This window comes from Pteropus vampyrus, unplaced genomic scaffold (genome assembly GCF_000151845.1).
Source record: "Pteropus vampyrus isolate Shadow unplaced genomic scaffold, Pvam_2.0 Scaffold27, whole genome shotgun sequence".
Lineage (NCBI taxonomy): Eukaryota > Metazoa > Chordata > Mammalia > Chiroptera > Pteropodidae > Pteropus > Pteropus vampyrus.
This window is the reverse complement of record NW_011888808.1, coordinates 1972903-1993281: the sequence shown is the minus strand read 5'-3', so window position 1 is coordinate 1993281 and position 20379 is coordinate 1972903. Positions and strand designations below refer to the sequence as shown.

The 20379-nt window shown below is 33.8% G+C and overlaps 1 protein-coding gene and 1 pseudogene across 1 annotated transcript in view; both read left to right on the top strand.

The window, feature by feature from the left end:
* Window positions 1–20379, top strand: part of CDH18 (cadherin 18) — a 272418-nt gene that overhangs the window by 53053 nt on the left and 198986 nt on the right. The window contains exon 2 of the mRNA XM_023528488.1: window positions 11192–11486. Within this exon, the coding sequence (XP_023384256.1) occupies window positions 11192–11486 (295 nt within the window). The remainder of the gene's footprint in view (window positions 1–11191; window positions 11487–20379) is intronic.
* LOC105289707 lies at window positions 16154–17812 on the top strand (annotated as a pseudogene).

The following is a 20379-nucleotide window of genomic DNA, read 5'->3' as shown; positions in this document are numbered from 1 at the left end:
CAAGTGAGACATAGAAATTATAGGATATTTACATTGTTCAATACTATAAAGATGTCATATTCCAAAACACCCACACATACAGTCATATTTTAATACGGTATCACTGAATCAAGAAAAAAAATAATAGCTTGTTGTTACATAAGATAAAAGTCAATGGGCTTACTTTATGTGGCTATAACCCAACTATTCTATATCTACTCGATTTCTAAAATAGCCCACCGACAATGTAACACTGTTTGTTACTCCATTTTTTCCCCTCATTTTTAATTTGACTATAGTATTGTCATGGGTTCCTTAATGAATTTTTCCCCTCTCTCCCTCCTTTTTCTCTCCCTCTCTCTATCTATTCCTCTTTTTCTTCATTGTTTTTCTTCTTTTTTCTTCAGTATCGAGTCGAGTACCTATGAACAGATCATTTAAATACATAAGAAATAGATAGTTTCCCATGCTTTGCATCTATCTCAATTCCTACTCTAGTCAATAAGTCCTCCTCCTCTGCATAAATGGTAAGTCTCCTAAAATCTGATACATAATGCTGGCCCTTTAGTGATTTCCAGAAATAAGGATACATTTGGGAGATAGAAAACTCACTTTTCCTCCCACTTTGATACAACTCATTATACCATTACCTTTCAGTTCACTTTTATTTCCTCTATTATGTCAAATCTACTGTTTAATTCATCCACTAAAAATTTTATTCATGTAATATTTTTCTTTTCCAGATGGTAATTTTTTTAAATGTCTTCTGTTTCTTGACGGTTTCTTATCATTCAAGCATCTTTGTAATGGTATCCTTTTTTTCTCTAATTATTTTGTATGCAGTATAATTTTTCTGTAGTATGCACATCTGCAGTTTTTGATCATTAAAAATCAGTTGTTTCTCAGCTTTGATTCTCACTTGTGATGGTCTGCCTTTTCATGTGCTTCATATCTTTTGTTGTGAGGACATGCTTAGTTTTTATGGGTAGTATTCCTGTGGGCCCTGCTTGGTGAAACTTTATTCTATAGAGTGTGTGCCTCTGTTTCAGCTGGTAATTGGGGCTTGCCTCACTCTCCCTGAATGCTTCAACTTAACACCCTCCCTATAATTTTAGCAAAGAACTAGTGTAGTAACCATTCCAAACATCCTCATCTTCACAGTCTAGTTTGTCACGGGAATCCACATGTTAGTCCATTGTGGCTTATTGTCCCTTCTGGCTACTGACTTCTCCCATTCACTGTTGCTCCAGCCCTGCCTTCTAGCATCCTCCTCCTTGCCTCTGGGCACCACTTTGACACTCAGATAGTCCCATCCAGACTCCAAGAATTCTGAGCCCTAGCTGCTAGGGTCTGAAATTCAGACATTTTTCTATGCTTTAGCTTCTTATCACTTCTCCACCATCTGAAACTCATGTTGTCTTGAAAGAATTCTTGAAGACAAGCATTATCTTCAAGTGATTAATACCCTGGATCTTGTTGTGTAGGGAAAGGTTTCTAAATATCTCTCCAGAAAGTTCTTTATTTGTTTTTCTCTTTCTCTTTTTTTAATATGTGTGTATACATGTGGACATTTGTCTGCTGTTCTCTTAAATGTTGATTTAATGTTTGACTGTTGCAGATGATGTGAAATGTATCTACAGTTTTGTACATTTAAACTTTTCAGTAACTGTGTTTGTATATCTGCAATGTGTCATTTGACTAAAATATGAGTCCAGGTGCTGAAGTTAAACTTAGAGGGGTTTAAGTCCAACTTCTCTTAATAGCTTGGTAGCCATGGGCAAATTAACTAATAATGAGATTCAATATGTTCATTTAAAAATATGGGGACAATAGTAATAGCTACCTCATAGAATTACTATAAACTATATGTCAATTTTTAGCAGGATATATGATACATGCTAAAATATATCATATAAAATGTATCATATATGTAACAAAAACTATATAATTTTTCTAATACTGCTATAACAAGTTATCATACATTTTATGGCTTAAATAGCACAAATTTATTTACTTACAGCTCTAGAATTCACAAGTCCTAAAATCAAGGTGTCGAAATGGCTGCATTCCTTCTGGAGGCTCTAGGGGAGGATATTTTAAGCTTCTAGAAACTGCCTGCTTTTCTTGGTTTATAGCCAGTTCTTCAGTCTTTAAGGAAAGCAGAATAACGTCTTCAAATCAAATCTATCAAATCCTCTTTCTCTCTCCCTCCATCTCTTGCCCTTCCTCCCTGTCATCTCTGCTTCTCTAAATCATACCTTTTCTCTGACTCTCCTGCCTGCTTTTTTCTCTTACAAAAGCACTTGTGATTACATTGAGCGCAATGGGATAATCTAGAATTAATTATTTTCCCTTCATTTTTTTCGTGTGTGCAATGTTCATTTTTTTCATGTTAAATAAAATTGATAGGTTCTCTGGATTAAGACATGGACATTTGAGAGGGATATATTAAGTGCAAAATAAATGTAGGGATTTGGGGTAGCAAAAAAGTGACAATTAGGTCCTATCACTCTAGTTTCCTCAAGATCTTGATTAATTATAAGACCCTAATTTTATAAGTGATGAAAGGGACATCTTAAAGAAAGATTATCTAAGCAAATCCCACAAAGGCAATACAGAATGAATAATAATCTGAATATTTCTTTATCGACTAAGGTATATGATGGCATACTTTTCATTTTCAAATCTGGTTTCAAGTCCTACAAAGCAATTTGAAATAATTCATTGTTCTTATAGAATATGTACATGCTCTATTTTTACCAAGCCTAATATAAATGGGAGAAATGTCTGGGTACAAGTAAAACATTCTTTGGCTCATGTTCAAAGCCTTATTAACATTGTACTTGAAATGATAGTTCATTTTGCCTTGCTTCTTTGCCAAAATAGCCAATTCTAAAGAAATGTAGACTTATAGCATTCTTTTTGCATTTCATTTTAGTCTGTAAGCTCAACTGCAGGGATACTATATTGATAATTATGTATTTATATAGCAGCCATTGCAGTATACTTTGATGCTTAAGTAATTTGGTATTCATAATTATTAACACTAAAAAAGAGGTACACTTTACATGACATATATTCAACATATAAAAAGTACATACTTTGAAGACATTTGAAAACTCTGTAAACCATCTTCATAAAGATAACAAAAATATTGCAGGCAATCACTTGCACCCCTAATCCTAACAACGTCTGATTTAATCTCTCCAGTTTAGATTTTCTGGTCTATACATTTATACATATGGAACCAAAACATATGTGCTTTTTCTGTGTTTGGCTTTTTTCATTTAGCATACTGTTTTGAGAAACCAACTTAGGCATCACTATTCCCCAAATATTCAGTGGCTTAAAGCAACAAATATTTACGATCTCATAATTTCTGTGGTTCAGGAATTCAGACATGTCTTCTGTGGGTGTCTCTGAATCAGAATGTCTCATGAGGCTATGATCAAGTTATCTGTTGGGGCTGTAATCATCTCAAGTCTAAATTTTGCAGAAAATCCATGCTCAGATTCACTCACATGTCTGTTAGCATGTCTCAGGTCCACACTAGAGTCATCAGTTTCCTGCCATGCGAGCTTCTTCATAGAAATTCTCACGCATGGCAACTTGCTTCCCTCAGAACTCCAGGAAAGAAAGAGAGCAACAGAGAGTTATAGGTAACAAGAGCAGGCAAACATGACTAAAGTCAACGTCTTTTAACCTATTTTTGAAAATGATAACCCTGTGCTTTTGTCTAATTAATGTTACTGTGTCCTACCCTAACTCAAGGAAAGGAAGTTACATATGTATGGAAACAGCAAGAGACAGTAATCATTATGGGTAATTCCAATAGCTAGCTACCTATCCTAGTCTTCCTCGGGGTGATTCATATTCCTCCCATCAAATATACTTATCCCCACCCAGGGTCCTCACAAGCGTGATCCCTTTATAGTGTTAGCTCAAACTCCAGAATCTCATCATCCAATTCAAGTCTAGGTGTGGTTGAGGCTCTTTGGGTATAGGTCTTTAGGCATAAACTATAACCTTGAATATAGTCTTTCTTGGTCTTTAATTCTGCAAAATTATGAAGACGTTATTTGCACATCAAACACACATGGTCGGATAGGCATAAAACATGTATATTCAAAGAGGGTAAAATTGGAGAAACAAAGGAACAATGGTTCCTAAAAATTTTGCAATTCAGTCAGGTAAATCTTACAAGTTCCTTGATTAGGTCACAGGATGTAGGAGTAATTTACATTTTCACTCCACCCTTTCGACTCTTTCCTTCTGCAGTCTGCATCATCGTTACACTTTTTTACTTTAAAGTCAGGATATATTTGCACCTGAGTAGCTTTCTTAGCTTACATCTTGCTATTGGAATTTTGAAGATTCATCAGCCTCCTTTCCTAGAATTTTTGAAGAATTTGTACTGAGTAAATTACATTAAGTTACATTAATTACTGAGTTACATTAGAACCATTCTTGAAATTCACATGCTTTTTTCTATTTTCTTTAAAAATATTTAGAGCTCCTTATGGATGTGATAGCTTGAGGTTTTAATTTGCATTTCCCTAAGGAATTCCATATATCCATATATCTTCTTTTAATATCACTTTTTCATATTCTTATCAGTTATCCATATATCTTCTTTTGAGAAATGTGTATTTAAATTCTTTGTCCATTTTCAATTAGCCTATTTGTCTTTTATTGTTAAATGTATTTATAAATTCTTAATACAATACCCTTCTTTGATATATAGTTTGCAAATATTTTCTCCCACTCTGTGAATTTTCTTTTCACTTTCTTGAAAGTATGCTTTGAAACACAAGAGTTTTTAATGTTCATAAAGTTCAACTTATATACTATTTTGGTTGCTTATGCTTCTGGTGTCAATTCAAGAAAGCATTGCCAAGTGTACTGCTACAAAATTTGCTTTTTTTCTAAAATTTTTTTAGAAAATTTGTTTTTTTCTAAGATATTCATAGTTTTAGTTCTTACACTTAGGACTTTTTTTTTTTTTTTAATTCACTTTGAATTGATTTTTGTATATGAAGTCAGCTTGGGATGCAATTTATTCTTTTGCATATATATAGCTACCCTGTTGTCTCTTCAAAATTTCTTGGGAAGTTTATTCCTTCCTCCATTAAATGATCTTTGCATCTATTGCAACTCAATTGACCATAAAAGTATGAGTTTATTTCTGAGCTTTCATGTCTATTTCATTGATTTATATGTTTATCCTTATCCCAGAACCACATGGAATTGATCACTGTAGCTTGGTAGTAAGTTTCAAAATGTAGAATATCCAGTCTTCCCACTTTGTTCTTTTTTCAATATTGTTTTCTGATTCCTGGCTGCTTCTCCCCACTACAATCAGTGTGGACTTTACCAGCGCTGGGATCTCACTGCTTGTTCTTGATGCCCCATCACTGAGCATCATGAACAACATGTGGTGGGCACTCTCAAACTATATGTTAGATGGACAGGCTCCTAAAAGTGATTGCTGAATCAAACAATGATATATTTTATTGTCAAATGAATTTTCCAAAGGAAAGAGTTAAAATAAACAAAAATGACAGAGTTTTAATGGAGATGAAATCACGACACACTTGAATGGGTTTGGGACAGTAATTTTCTGGAATTTAATAACGTTTAGTGTGCTCTGGAGTTTTTTAAAAATGTAACTGCCAGAGCCATCTTTTTTTTTTCAAATAGATTTTGATTGAGAGATAAAAGTAGGCATTATTTTTTATAGAGAATAGGTACTTTTGTGCCTTATATATCTCATTCCAAATTTAATCAATTGATCTCTTTTTTGAGGCATCCCAACAATTAATAGTGAAATTCTCAACTACTGATTGCCTCCTGCAGTGTCCAAGTATTTGGCACACCTAGTGGGACTCTCAAAAGTAAAGCTGATTGGAATGGAATTATGGCAACTTCAAAATTTAGAGATATTTTACAATTTTTCATCTTATACCATTAGAAACCACGGCTAAGATCATCCATACTCTGTTCTCTCAATTACACTGTACAGATATGAAAGTGTGACAGTAAGAAGGCTAATGGGGCGGGGGGGGAAATGATGTGTTTGAAATATGCTGTTGGAGGAGAGCTGTGCAGATACCCTGAAACACCAGAAAGATGAACAAGTGGACCCTAGAGTGAATTAAGATTGAAACATCATTAGAGGTGAAAAATGATAACACTGAAGCTGTCCTATTTTTGTTGCAACATGAGAATCAGGGTTCTTTATAAAATAACTGGTGCTGGAAAAAATAGAAAGCATCAGGAAAAGAGGAAGCCCAAATAAGAGATGGATGGACTCCATAGTAGGCATGAGTCTGCTGGGGTTAAGCAGAGTTGTGGAGGACAGGATATTGTGGACATTACTCATTGATAGGGTTGCCAAGAGTTGGAACCAACTCAGTGGTATGTAACACGAACACACACACACACACACACACACACACACACACACACACACACACACACACATTAATATTCTCAATCTTGGATTCAGGGTATATCATATTCAAACTAGTGCTGCTTCCTGCTCTTTATGCCCTCCTTCTGGTCAATCACAAGTTTTCTTCTGTCTAATAATACTTGTAAAGAAATTAAAAGCTAAAAACTGAAACCAAACAGAACTATACATATTTGACAAAGACCTCTGATGTTTCTAGCAAAACAACTGTATACCTATTCCCTTACCCTCATCTAGTTTATTAACCTTTTAATTGACTAATGTTAGCTTTATGGTGGAACAAAGTACTTTATTGATACCATTTTTGCCATAACATTTTACATATTAATTGATACAAAGTTAAAACTAATGGTTATGTATTTTTCTTACACAAAGAGACTCATGTGTTAGTGATCAAGAAACGTATTATTTGATTAGTATTTTTTTTCACATCAACCACTTATTAATAGTTCAGTTGAGTTTTGTTTCACAGTTTAAAATATAACACATTCTGGAATGAAGAATACATAATAAGTTCCAATGACATATCTTTCCTATGATCTTCACATTGTATTAATTGTGTTTTATGTGTTGGAGAAAGTGATAATAATGGGATTAGTATATGATATTTATGACTTTATATCTGGCTTCTACTGGAATGTTGTAAATATAAATTTCCTACTCATAAAAATGTAGATAAATTTTGTAGTTCAAAATTCTATAATTTTAAGTCAGTGACCTATCATTTTAGCATAGCTTAAAGTCCTAACTAAAAGCAACTTTTTAAATTAATTGTTCTGCCACCATGTTCTTAACCTTTTACAGTTATTCTTCCCCCAGGGATAGAATATTATCTTTGTGAAGAATTCTGTATTAGAGTAAAAGCTATATATGTTTTTTTGTCCTGACCCTAATGTGTTCTAGGGTGAATAGTTTTCTTGGAGGAACTCATGTGAGTCACATTGGCTTTCTAAGTGCCATAGGTTACTACTTAACATCGAGAAAGAGTCAATTTATTGAAGTAATGCCAGAGAAATATTCATTTTGCTTTACTTGGGTAACTACATTTTTTTTCTCTCTCTTCCTTCATTCTCCTCGCCTTTTCTAGTCTCTAAAGTGCAGTTAATTAACCCTGCTTTTTTATGTGATCAGACACACAGGGATTATCTATTCTTCTTTTTGAGCAACATCTGTCCTTCAGCATAAAAATATCACTCATTTTGTAAAATCCATGACTCTAAAAGTATATTCCCACCAATGTGTGTTATGATAAGACCCTGCTACTGCTCTTTTTGTGGTATTTCTAAACTGTCTGCTAAAGAGTGTTCATTGTATGTGACTAAAATCAATTATCTTCCAAGTATTTTTACATATTTAATGTAAAAATGTCAAAAATATCTCTTAAATAATATACTACCTAAATTTACAATGCAATTTTACTGGTTACTAAATCAATATCTTGTATATAACCAGAGAATTTCTACTTTATATGCTCTACTCTGATTTTTTTTCAGATTTTACTTGTATTTTTATTATTATCATCATTATTTTATTATTATCATTAAATTCATTGGGGCAACTTTGGTTAATACAATTATATGTTTCAAGTGTACAATTCAATAATATGTCATATGTATTTTGCATTGCGTGTTCACCACTCAAAGTCAAATCTCTGTCATCATATTTGACCTCCTTTACTCATATCTACCTCTCCACTTCCCCTTTCCCTCTGGTACCCACTAAACTGTTGTCTGTGTCAATGAGTTTTTGTTTGTCTTGTTCATTTGTTACTTTTAGTTTTACATACCACCTATGAGTGAAATCATATGGTTGACAACATTCAAAGATAACACGTTTCTATTGTGATTATCTGTATTGATGAGCTTTCTTTCTGTTTTAAGAGTTCTGTCTCTGATATTAGCATTACTCCTCACCAATTCCATTCATTCATGCATTCATTCACTCAGTCATCATTTCCTGCCTTACAAAATCTGATATAAAAGATGTGCCCTTCCAGGATCTTAAAACCCACTTACTAAGGAAAACAACACAATATAGCCAACGTTTCTCTCAGGCATCTCTGTTGCAGATCATATGTTGCAAAAAAAATTGGATATTTGAGAACAGATATGATATAGAAGAGGTAGTCCTGAGAGTGCATAACTTGTTTGCTTCACAAGTGATTATTGACATAATCATATAAACTACTAATCAATTGACCAAATGCAACTTAGTTGGTTTCCCATTAGTGTTTCATGGAACCAATCCTTTCAAGTCTCAACCAGGCCAGCTGAGAGAGTAAATAATCTATTAATAAAATGATGATCTACATTATTTAAACACTCAAACTGTGTATTATCAACTAATATAATTCAAATATATTTTATAATATTTTTATATAACACAATGTTATTCAACAATATAGATACTTCTAAATTCCAATTCACTGATTGTATTGCATGTCTATTTTCAAATCGAATATAACTTCTGAAACATTTAGACTAAGTGATTTATTAATTCTAAAACCTTTTATTATAGAACCAGGTCCAAATCTTAAAATATAAATCAATAAAATTACTGGAATTTTTCTTTTATTTGAATTACTTAACAAAATGTACATAAAGAATAGAGTATATAATCTTTTTAATAGATTCTGTAGATTGACAAGTTTACTATTTATTTTAACCTCTGTTGATGGTCTACATAGATAAGCCCTTTCTTCTTTATAAGAACTTTTAATCCAAAACTAAATAATATCAGGTTAACCTCACTAAAAACATAAAAGAATATGTGACTATGTCCTGAAGATAAGACTTGATTACAACTATTGTTGTCTTTCTGAAATTAGTTGTTAGAAGTCACAATTTTTCCCCCAAAGTGTTTTTAGTTAATTAGATGTATACATATGTATGTATATACACATATATATGTGTGTATGTATAATATAGATTTATAATTTATATGTACTATACAATAGCTAATAAAATGATCTACCTCTTATTGACTTAATAAGAAGAGTGTTCTAGAAAAGGTCCTAAAAACATTTGTTGAATGAATTTGTTGCTTTACTTTGCTATGTTTTGGTAATGAATTGATACTTTTTGGGAGAATACAAAACAGGCTGCCTATCAGTATTTTGTAGGTATCCACTTCATAAATCATAAATCTTTTCTTCTAGGTGCTAAAATGATATGTCAACAGACATAAAGAAATAAATACATTTTCATACATGCATGCAACTATCTCCATGCAATCTGTATTCTCCGTTTGTAGTTAAATTTTTAATGAAGTATGAATCTTTGAAAGCTATGTTATTTTTATATTTTCCTAATGTATTTTGCTTCCTTTTATAAAAGCTCCCCCAAAGCAGTTTTGAAATGAGTTGTTAAATTTTGCTGAGTGATTTTCATTAAAAGTGTATTCCTATTTATGTCTTATGTGTTTTCAAGAAAGAAGTAAAATTATTTCTGATGTCCTATGATTTATGTTTCAGTTGTTTTTTTCTATAAAAATTGTCCTTTCCTCATATTGTATTGTATTTTTCTGTATTTTATCTTTTTTAAAAAAAGTATTCTAAGAGTTCAGAGATTTTAAAATAAACTTTCAAAATTTTCACTTTACTATGGCAGGGAATCAAAATGCTATATGAACAGGTTATATTTTTTCAGTGTGTCCAAGGTCAGAAGTGAGAAAAAGGTAAGTAGTGTAGGTTAAGTGACCAAAAGGTTTCATAGGAAGGATTACTGTCCATATCTCTTGGGAGAAAGAATTCTTCAAATATATTGTTGTGATATGAGAAAATACTGCTGTTGTTTCTAGCTAGAAATATAGTAGTGACACTTATGAAAATATTTAACTGAATTTTGACATTGTAATTTATAGTAGAATATTAAATATGAACTATACAGTTGAAAAGCATTTACTCATATGTAAATAACAAAAAGGAAATTTAAAATCATCTTAATCTTATTTATCACTCTTATTAAAGAACTCTTCTTTGCTGAAATGTTGCTATTCTAAAATCTGTTCAAAGGATATTCATCATTTTAATAAATGACAATTTACTAGTGTATCTCAATTAATTAAGAATCAGAGTCTACTTATTGATTAAATCTTTACTACTCTTTAAATTTTTAAATTTTTTATAATCTTTAAGGAAAGGAAATATTCTACCACAGTTTTGTTTTGTTTTTGAATTTTAAGTGTAATGATTAATTAGAAAAAAATTTTAAATTATAAAGTTAATACCTCTGTGACAAACAAAGGCCTCTTTTGTGGATATTTTAATAATTAATTTGTATTTCAATTTGTCCTACCATACATTTTTTTTTAATTTTAACATTAAAATAGAATGCCAAACAATTAAATTTTTTTTTAATGCATTTTTACTACAAGTATGAAAACAGTATCTCTACAAGTGATTTACTGGTAATTTATTTTTCCAATTCTATTCCATGTAGTTAGTAAAATATTCTTTTAGTAGAATGACACCAAGGGCTGTTGTTTTTGCTATTAATAAGTATTACTTATTATTTTCTCTTAAATCAATAATTGGATTATTTTACACATCATAATAAAAATATTCATATAAACAGCATATAGAGAAAATTTTCAGAAAAAATAAATGATTCTAATAAAATACAGGACATCGAAAAGTCATAATCAAACTAAATATTGAATTATACATAGGCAATTTTCAAAGAATACCATGCAAGGCTGAAATATAATTGCATGTGAAATTATTTCATTTCTATTTTATAGCTGCACTCCAATTCTGACAAAGGTGATGGGTCTGTCAAGTATATCCTTACTGGAGAAGGTGCTGGGACTATATTTATCATTGATGATACCACTGGAGACATCCACTCAACGAAAAGCCTAGACAGAGAGCAGAAGACCCACTATGTGCTTCATGCCCAGGCTATTGACAGACGAACAAACAAACCTCTTGAGCCTGAGTCTGAGTTCATCATCAAAGTGCAAGACATCAATGACAATGCTCCGAAGTTCACAGATGGACCGTATATTGTCACTGTGCCCGAAATGTCAGATATGGGTAAGGAAAATCATTTTTATACTTTGACTTAATGTATTTTGAGAATCAAAAATCATCTTTTGAAGACAAGATTTTAATTTTTTTGTGTCAATATGGAGAAATTTGAAATAGTCCCAGAAATTTCAATAATTTTCTATGGCCTAAACTATTAAAGAATATTAGTTCAAACTATTCCAATGTTTATTAAAATTAATTTCTGAACTTATAAGTGTAAGTAATGGTTTCATATCAAAAGAAAACTATCATAAATCAGAAAAGACCTAGAATTCTTGTTTAATTGACATGTGTTTTTGACCACATAAATATTTTATGCATATTGTAAAGAACATACAAACACATTCAAAGAGAAAATTTTCATAGATAAAGAAAGACAGTATAATGTTGGAAATCTATTGCTATGTCTTTTAAACTTGCAGTTTATTACCTAATTATAATAGTATTAATAGTACAAGTAATAGCCACATTAAGCAATTAAAATTTTCACATTCTCCTAAGCATTTGCATATTTTATTTACTTTTAAATATACCACAACTTTGCAAAGTATTTTGAATACTACTTTAAAGATATAAAACTGGCATACAATACTTAAGTAACATTCCCAATTCACATATTTAGAAAATGACCATGAAGAAATTGAATCTAGATTCTTCTGAGTGCAGAGCTTACATTGCATTTAATAAGTTGTAATCTAGGTCTTCAGTCACCCTGATGATCTGGGCCTTTCCTGCCTCTTGCTAATATCTGTGATCCAGCTCTTTTACTTAGTTTTTATCTCATATGATGAATTTCTAAGTGTAGTTAAGTTCAGCTATCATAATAATTTTTTACTATTTTATGAGTCTTTAAACTTGGATTTAGACCACATTTTTCGAGTAAAGATTGCATATCTTTAAGTTTCCTGTGTATATATGAGTGTGATTTTACATTAAGGTTATTATCATCATTAATCAAATCACTGTATATTGGATATATACATAAAAATATTTTTGGAAACGTTTTTAGTTTTATTGAGCTGTGACTGACATCTAGTAATCTATAACTTTAAGGTGTATAGCATAATGACAATTTATTTCTAAACTTACTGCGATCACCACAGTAAGTTTAGTTAGCATCCTTTATCTTATATACATAGGGTTTTTTAATGGAAAATGGTAGTTTCTTCTTTCCCAATTCCAGCCTATTTTAGGTCTCTTGAGCTAGGCAGGTAGCTCCTGAAGCTGCTGGGGAAGCAGATTGGAAAGAGACACTAAGTACTTCTTGAAGAAAATCTCAGAGGAGAAAGCAATTATCAAACTGGCTATCTCTGGACCAGAGTAGAACACAGGGACCCGCCTCAGAGACCTGGGGGAGGCCCAGACTCAGGCTCATTGGTCTCTGAGGAAAAATGAGTGCAGACTGAGAATCTGAACGCCCTTAACACTGGCAGCTGAGAGTTTGTGTAGAAACTCTAAACAGGCTTCCTCCCAGCACTTGATCAAGGGACTTATAGCCCATCTGCCTCCCTCCTTCTGTCTGACAAAAGCAAAAAAACTCTATGATTCTATCCTTGTGAGAATGCCGCTGGTAAGGAGTTCCAGGGGCTGCATAAGATCCCTAAGAAATGCCAGGAAACAACCATAACCATAGCAGACAAAGTGCAAGAGAGAAAAAAACTAGGCAGAGCAGTCACTACCAAGAAAGAGTAGATAATAAGAGAACTAGTGTTTTAAGGACACTACAAAGAGATTTCTGTAACTCAAAGCCACATTTTTTTTTATATAAATAAGTAAACAACAAAAAACTTTATGTATGGATTGAGGCATGGATGGTCACTCATAAGACCAAAATTACTGCTCTGGAACTTGAGAATATACTTAATGGAAAGAAGTAGCTAAGAATCAGAGCAGAAGTACAAAAATATGAAAATTGTGAGGAAAAATTGCACTTAGAGCAGGGTTCCCCAAACCCCGGGGCCTGGTGGCCTGTTAGGAACCAGGCCACAGCAGGTGAGCAGTGGGCAAGAGAGCAAAGCTTCATCTGTATTTACAGCTGCTCCCTAGGGTTAGCATCACCGCCTCAGCTCCACCTCAGATCATCATGCATGAGATTCTCATAGGAGCACTGGTCCCTGGTGCCAAAAAGTTTGGGGACCACTGACTTAGAGGATATGTTCATTAGACTTATCGTGTAATTACCATATGTTCTCAGAGAGCAAAATAGAGCAGATAAAAGTGAGGAACAATATTATTTTCTTGAAGTGAAAGGTACACTAAACTTACAAGTTTAATAGATTTTCTGAGTTCTAGGAACGGCTAATCGAATAAGAAACCTATGTAAGTTCTGGGAAAGTTCTTAAAAGCTAAAAAATGAAAAAAAATAAAAACTTTTAGATTAACAAAAATTCTTACTAAAAATATGTATTGGCATTATTATATTTATCACATCAGATATTGACTTTGGTCAGCAATTGAATACCTTTTACAGCTTACGTCAAAACATGGTTCATCTGTCAGTTAAGTGAAAGAAATATTTGAAGAAGGACACCAAAAGTATATTATTCTCTTATCTAGAAAAAATATGTTAGAAAATAGTTAAAATTGAAAATAGATGAAATTAATCAGAAAAGAGATCAAAAAGAAAAAGATAAGGACAGGAAAAAGTAATCAGCAATCTACTCTGAAATATATATATGTGAGTGTGTGTGTGAACACAGACTTCAATCTAAATGAGTACATCTGAGGATGCTAAAAGATACTGTACAATCTAAGAACCATGAGGTGTAAAGGAATTACCACGGTGGAGGCTGTAGTGTGAGGACTTAGGCACAAGTCAAAGGATAGGAATGGGAAATAGCTAGGATTCTTAAATTCTTTTACTGAGATGAGTGTGGTTAATGGAGAAATACTTAATATCTGAAAGTAATAGAGAAAAAGAACACAACAGAGTATGTTTTAAGTCTTTACTTCTTGTGGTTCTAGGCATTAGTCTATTGAAAGAGTATGGCAAGCCATAGGCAGAATATTGGAAATTATATTGGGTGTGTGTGTGTGAACTCATTACTGTGGGAAAACAGATACATAAATCACTATATTAGCATCTAATGCACATGGAATGTGAATGTTATAGAAGGTGATATAAAAGTTAGAGGAGGGAGAAACTCACTTTATATTTGGTACTTAAGTATAGGCGATATTTGCATTGACTCTGATTTTAGAATTAAAAAAAGCTAGTAATATTGTAGAGTAGTGATCATCAAACAGTGACAGGGAAAACAAATTCATCCTGCTGTTTGTTTTATAAAAACGTTTCACTGGAACACAGTCACACTCATTTATTGATATATTGCCTGTGGTACTTTGGTCACTGTGATGGCAGAGTCGAGTAGTCACAATGAAGACTGATTTGCAAAGCCTAAAATATTTTTTCATGTTGCATTTTACATAAAAGTTTTCCAGCTTCTATTGTCAGAGATTTCGGGGGATGAACCTGGAAGCAGAGGCAATAATTAGAAGACAGTGTTGTAGTCCTGATACATGAGGCACCTGCTGATCTAAGGCAGTTAGTGTTCTGTTGGATATACACATTTACACAAAAATATGGCATTTTTACAAATAACAGGATTATGCCTCTTTCCTTTAGGTAGATACTGTAAGTTATCTAATATTCAGTCTCCCCTTCTGTGATACTGAGAGAACTCAGTTTTGTTCAGGGTGACCCTATACAGAGTTAAATGTCTACTTCTCATCACTCCCTTTCATCTGGGAGTGGACACGTGACTTAATTCTAGCTGGTCAGATGTAAGTGGAGAACAATGGGCGAAGCTTCCAGGAAAGATATAGGTTTTCTGACAAAAAGACATTGCTGGCACACATATTTCACCCACTGCCATCTTCCTTTCTTGCCGCCTATAATGCAGATGCATCAGCCACTTCCAACCATAGATAGAAATCTTCTTGCTAAGTGAGATGGAGCAGACCTCATGATTCACCCTGGCCTGCCAATCCCAAACCCTTCTTTAAGAAAATAAACCTCTTTCTATTTAAGCTCTTTAGTTCAATCTCAGATACATGCATTGAATCTGAATTGGTAATTGGACCAATTCTAGGTTTTAACATGGAACAATAAGCAAACAATTGAACCTAATACTAAATCCAAAGAAATAGTGAGAAAGATTTCAGCATCAAATAAGAAACAGCGATGTCATTTTCTATTAAGTGCCTTGATTTGGGAATACTATGTGAAATCATCACTTTTTTCTCTTTCCAATATGTTGCTATGATGCTAACGACTTCGCTATGACAGCAATTTTCCTTTCTGCCTGTGGTGTAAGTAACAGCTGATTTCAGATCTCTAAATCCTGCTCGCCACCAACTGTAGAATCAATTGTATCTGTACAAATTCTTATCAGTGGATCAAAGGAGATTGAATAGATTTGACATTATGATAATTTTCCTTTTGTTTAAGAGAGAAGATTTAGAGATGGCCAAGTATCATAAAGAGGAAAGTTATCCTAAATCACCTGAAAGTAAGAGAATAGCTAATTATTTATACCAAAATCTAATCCCTAGGAAGTCCAACAGGGATGTGCTTTTGAAAACAAAACAAAACAAAACTGTATACAGTGTTAATAAAGACGATGGACAGGTTCCGCTTAGTTATGTTTACCAAAAGCTGAAAAAACTGTGACATGGATAGTGTGGACACTGAGGCAAATGGAGTTGTCCAAGAGAGCTTTCTGGAGTGGAAATCAGCTTCACTAACTGAGCTAAGGAGCGGAGTTCAGACGGAGGGCCAGGTGTGCTCATGATGTTGGACAATGTGAAAGACAGTATTTTTTCCCATGCTTCAGGACAAAATAAACGGTGAATAAATCCATGATCAAACTCCAAAAACGGAGGTTCTCTTACCTCAACTATCTAACAGTAGCTCTGTAAGAAGCAACAACCTCTCCTCTTCCTCACCCATCAACTTGGCAGCCACAAAGCAGCGGCCACACGTGAGTGCATCTCCATCCACGATGGCCAGGCTGGTGTTCAGACTGGTGATGCCTGCTGGGAGCTATACTGCCTGGAACATGGCATCTAGCCTGATGGCCACATGCCAAGGGACAAGGCCATGGGAGAAGAGATATGACTCCTTCAATACCTTCTTCAGTGAGACAGGTGCTTGCACACATGTGCCCAGGGCAATGTTTGTAGACCTAGAACCCACAGTCATAAATAAAGTTCGCAATGGCACCTACTGCTAGCTCTTCCACCCGGAGCAGCTCATCACAGGCATGGAGGATGCTGCCAGTAACTATGCTCGCATAGTTACTGATCTCCATTGGCAAGGAGATCATTGGCCTTGTCCTGGACCGAATTCAGAAACTGGCTGACCAATGCACGGGTCTTCAAAGCTTCTTGGTTTTTTATGGCTTTGGTGAGGGTACTGGTTCTGATTTCACTTCCCTGTTGATGGAATGTCTCTCAGCTGATTGTGGCAAGAAATCCAAGCTGGAGTTCTCCATTTATCCAACCCCTCAGGTTTCTACAGCTGTAGTTGAGCCCTACAACTCCATCCTCACCAGCCATACCACCCTGGAGCACTCTGATTGTGCCTTCATGGTTGACAATGAAGCTATTTATGACATCTGTCGTAGAAATCTTGATATTGAGTACCCAACCTATACTAAACTGAATAGATTGATGCGTCAAATTGTATCCTCCATTACTGCTTTCCTGAGGTTTGATGGATCTCTGAATGTTAATCTGACAGAATTCCAGACCAACCTGGTGCCCTATGTCTGCATCCACTTCCCTCTGGCCACATGTGCCCCCGTCATCTCTGCTGAGAAAGCCTACATGAACAGCTTTCTGTAGCGGAGATCACCAATGTGTGCTTTGAGCCAGCCAACCAGATGGTAAAATGTGACTCGCCATGATAAATACATGGCTTACTGTCTATTATACCATGGAGACGTGGTTCCCAAAGCTGTCAAAACTGTCATTGCCACCATCAAGACCAAGTGTATCATCCAGTTGATGGGCTGATGCCTCACTGGCTTCAAAGGTAGGATGAATTACCAGCCTTCCACTGTGGTACCTGGCGGAGATACAGCCACAGTACAGCAAGCTGTGTACGTGCTGAGCAATACCACAGCCGTTGCTAAGGGCAAGCTCACCTAGACCACAAGTTTGACCTGATGTATGCTAAGTGTGCCTTTGTTCACTGGCATGTGCGTGAGAGCAGGGAGGAAGGACAGTTTTTCTGAGGGCCGTGAGGACATGGCTGCCCTTAAGGATTAGAAGGAGGTTGGTACGATTCTGTTGAAAGAAAGGATGAAGAAGAAGAAGAGGAATACTAAAGTTAAAATGTCACAAAGGTGGTGTTTTTATAGGGAAGCTTATTCTGTTTTAAATATTGAAAAGTTATGATCTAATCAGTTAATCTGTATGTAGAGCTATATACTCTCATATATGATTACTGGCTATGCTTTAAATACGATGCTTTGTTGAAGACCCAACCTGTCCATTTCTGTGATGGGTTTGAATAATAAAGTATTTCTTGTCTTAAATGAAAAAAAAAAAAAAACCCTCCAAAAATGGAAACTTTCAGTCTGCTAATTAAAAAAAAAATGTTATGAAAGACTCTAATGTAAGATATGAATCCAATAACCAATAAAAAATAAAACGTGAATTTAAGCGAATAAACATTTGAAGATACAGATGTCAAATAATAATGCTAAACCTACTAAGATAAAAGATGAACTGAAATATGTGGTAATATCAGACATGGCAGACAGGGTCTAATTTTTATTATGTAAGGGACACTTTGTTGTTGTTTTTATTGAGGTATCATTGGTTAATAACATTATATAAATTCAGGTGTACAACATTACAATTCAATACCGGTATACACCATAGCGTACTCGCCACCAAAACTCTAGGTTCCATTTATTACCATATACTTAACCCCTTTATTCTCTGATAACCCCCCTTCCTACCTGGTATCCACCATTCTGTTGTCTGTTTCTATGAGTTTGTTCTGTTCTGGTTTTTTTTTTTTTTTTTTTTTTGTTTTAGATTCCACATAAGAAGTGAAATCACATGGTTTTTGTTCTATTCTGTCTGACTTATTTTACTTAGCATAATATCTTCAAGATCCATCCCTGTTATTGCAAATGACAGTATTTCATCTTTTTTATGACTAATATTCCATCGTGTGTATATACACACCACATGTTCTTTATCCATTTATCTACTGATGGACACTTAGGTTGCTTCCATATCTTGTCTCTTATAAAGGATATTACAGTTTACATAGAGGTACCTATATATTTTTTTTGAATTTGTGTTTTTACTTGTAGAGATCTGTTCTATAGGTACACTCGTATGGATTTGCATAGATATATGTAAAAGTGTGCCCTTTGCAGTATTGTTCATAATGGTCACAAATTGAAAACACCTAAAGTACAATGATAAGAAAGGTTTCACGTAAATGACTCTTTAAACATATACAGAATACCCTATGCAGCCTTAATATTAAATGAATTTTATGTATATGCAGATGTACAAAGATCTACATTATTTTAGTATGAAAATGTTTTCAGAAATGCATGTGGAATAGTCTTGTTTATTTTAGAAAATAAGGCTGTTTCTTAGAATATGCACGATATCCACAGTAAATATTTAAAGGAAATACAGGTGAAAGTGATTACTTCTAAAAATGGGTAAATATCTGGTATGGAAGAATTATACTATTCTTTATTAAAAACTATGTACATGTTATTTATAAAATTATAATGAAAAGTAAAATGTAGATTTGTAATAAAATAATAAATGTTAAATAACATTAACAATTTAAATATATACCAGTTTCTAATTCTAATGGAGGCTAACATGCAGGTAAGTGACAACAGAAGAATTTTTCTCAGCATATGGTGCTTTATAAAATCATCATTTTCATCATATACCCATTAAGTGAGTTTTGATCATGCAGTCATTAAAAAAAATAATCTCCTTATATCTTGCCAATTCTTTCTGGAGAGAGAGGGGGAGATCGAAAGTATATAATATACTAAGAACTGTAATAGTAGCTAGTAATGAAATGTTAAATAAAAAGAGGACGCTAAATTTGAGCAGCCTGCAGAAACATAAACAAAATTTCAATATAGTGTTTGATACACTAAATAAAGTGGAACCATTGAGCAGACAGAGTCCAGCTTGCAGATTTGAGAGGTTATCCTCTAGGAATTTTATATACATATGGAGTTTGTCAGCTGGCTAAGAAAAAAAAAAGAGCATTTTACATAGAGAATACAATGATGAAGAATACTCCTCTCTTCCCTATGAGTTGATAGTCTACTTGTGTGTGTGTGTGTGTGTGTGTGTGTGTGTGTTTATGTGTGTGTGAAGAAGGAATAAATAGGATCATCATGCAAATGATAAATTCCTTTTATAGTTTAGCAAAATGTACTATGAGAACACAGAGAAGATAGCACCAAAGAATTCCTGGGTTTGCAAGTTTTTATCAGATTATTGCTTCTTCTGTATCTGTAGTGCTAAGTAATGGTCATGGAGACCTCCAAGTAATTGCTGCATGCTATATTGCCAGTGAGAAAAGCATAATGTGGTTTCATATTTCTTGTCAGTGGCTAATAATAAGCAGGCAAAGTCTTTGGGAATCTGGATGGTTTAATAAAAACAAACAAACAAAATAAACCGAAGTAGTTTTTGATGCATGTTTTAATATAGTTTTTCTTTATCTCTTTGATTTACATCATGTAATTTCAACTGTTCTCTAGAAGAAGCATTATCCCCATTGGGCGGGGTTTTTTGACCTTGCCACAATTGACATTTAGGACTGGATAACTGTTGTGGAGGGCTGTCCTGTGCATTGTAGGATGTTTAGCAGCATTCCTGGTCTCTATCC